Consider the following 1556-nt stretch of genomic DNA (forward strand, 5'->3'; position numbering starts at 1 on the left):
ATAAACATGACATGAGCCCTGCTTTCATAAAACTTAAAATTTAGTGAAGAATGAAAACAAAGGAAGCACATCAGGAAAGGAAACTAAAAGAGGAACATCACGGATGGACAGCTGTTGTCCAATGCCTGACTGTTACACCTTCTACTGATATTTGCATTAGCAGGAAGGGCTAAAAGAAAAGAACTGTGAGGAGGAGATATGCATTGGTATCAAAAGATAAATGACCTTCCAATCACTGGATTCCCTTCCAACAATCTTTGGTTGCACCACACTCTCCTTATGGCATTTTTCATCTCCGTGTTTCTCAGAGTGTAGATAAGAGGGTTGAGCATGGGAACAATGATTGTATAGAATAGCGTAAACACTTTATCTTCTGGTAAGGTTATGGCAGGTCTAATGTAAATAAAAATGACAGGTGCAAAAAACAGGATCACGACTGTGATGTGGGAACTGCAAGTGGAAAGTGCTTTGCGGCGGCTTTCTGCAGAATGTGCTCTCACATTATATAATATCATCAAGTAGGAGGCCATCAAAACTATGAAGATCACCAGTCCCATCAGGCCGGAATTGGCAATAACCAAGAAGCCAATCTTGTGTGTATCAGTGCAGGCCAGTTTCAATAAAGGATATACATCGCAGAAATAGTGATCTATTTCATTAGGACCACAGAAAGGTAAAAAAATTGTAAGGAGAAACAGGCCAAGGGAATGCAGAAACCCTCCTGCACATGATGCTATGAGAATTAAGTTACACATTTGCTTATTCATGATGATGGCGTAGTGGAGTGGTTTGCAGATGGCAGCATAGCGGTCGTAAGCCATTCCTGTGAGGATGAAGACCTCAGTACCCCCAAATAAGTGAGTAGTAAAAAGCTGTGCCATGCAGTTATTATAAGAAATGACTTTCCAATCCATCGTTAAGTCAGTCATTAACTTGGGTGTCACAGTGGAGGTGTAGAAAAGGTCTGAAATTGCAAGGTAACTAAGGAAGAAGTACATGGGCTGGTTGATGAGCTGACTACATGTGATAGAAATCATGATAATCAGATTCCCCAACCAAATAGCTAGGTAAGAGAATAAGAAAAATAAAAAGCAGAGGATCCGGATTTTCTTGTTTTGAGAAAGTCCCAAGAGAATAAATTCAGTAACATTATTCCTATTTTCCATGGCCTGATGCAATTAGAGATGGTTCAAGAAATTACCTGAAATGATTAAAAAAAGATAATGAAACAAATTGTGGATAAGAAAATGGAAATCTAGTATCTAATTTAAGTGGCGCTACTGCAATTTTTTAAGAACTGAGCCATCTTGAGATCCAGTTACCAAAATTCTTTGAGTATTGAGTGCCAATTCTCTTTAAGAACTGAGGATATTGTGATGAATGTCCCAGGTTTGTGTAATTTAAAAATTATTTTGTGAGAAAGTGGAAGAATTGTACTGTTCAAATATAAATTAACAAAGCAATTTCCAATAGTTTTAAATAGGGTGAACGTATAATGGATCATTTATCCTGGAGAATGTTGAATGTAACAAGGCACTGTTAGTAATGACACTGAT

The 1556-nt window shown here is 37.8% G+C and overlaps 1 protein-coding gene across 1 annotated transcript; it reads right to left on the reverse strand.

The window, feature by feature from the left end:
- Positions 1-209: 209 nt before the first annotated feature.
- Positions 210-1166, reverse strand: LOC134376467 (olfactory receptor 4P4-like). Its single transcript, XM_063095005.1, has one exon. It carries the CDS (start codon positions 1164-1166, stop codon positions 210-212), a length of 957 nt encoding a protein of 318 aa, XP_062951075.1.
- Positions 1167-1556: the final 390 nt, after the last annotated feature.

The sequence above is a fragment of the Cynocephalus volans genome, chromosome 4 (genome assembly GCF_027409185.1).
Source record: "Cynocephalus volans isolate mCynVol1 chromosome 4, mCynVol1.pri, whole genome shotgun sequence".
Taxonomy (NCBI): domain Eukaryota; kingdom Metazoa; phylum Chordata; class Mammalia; order Dermoptera; family Cynocephalidae; genus Cynocephalus; species Cynocephalus volans.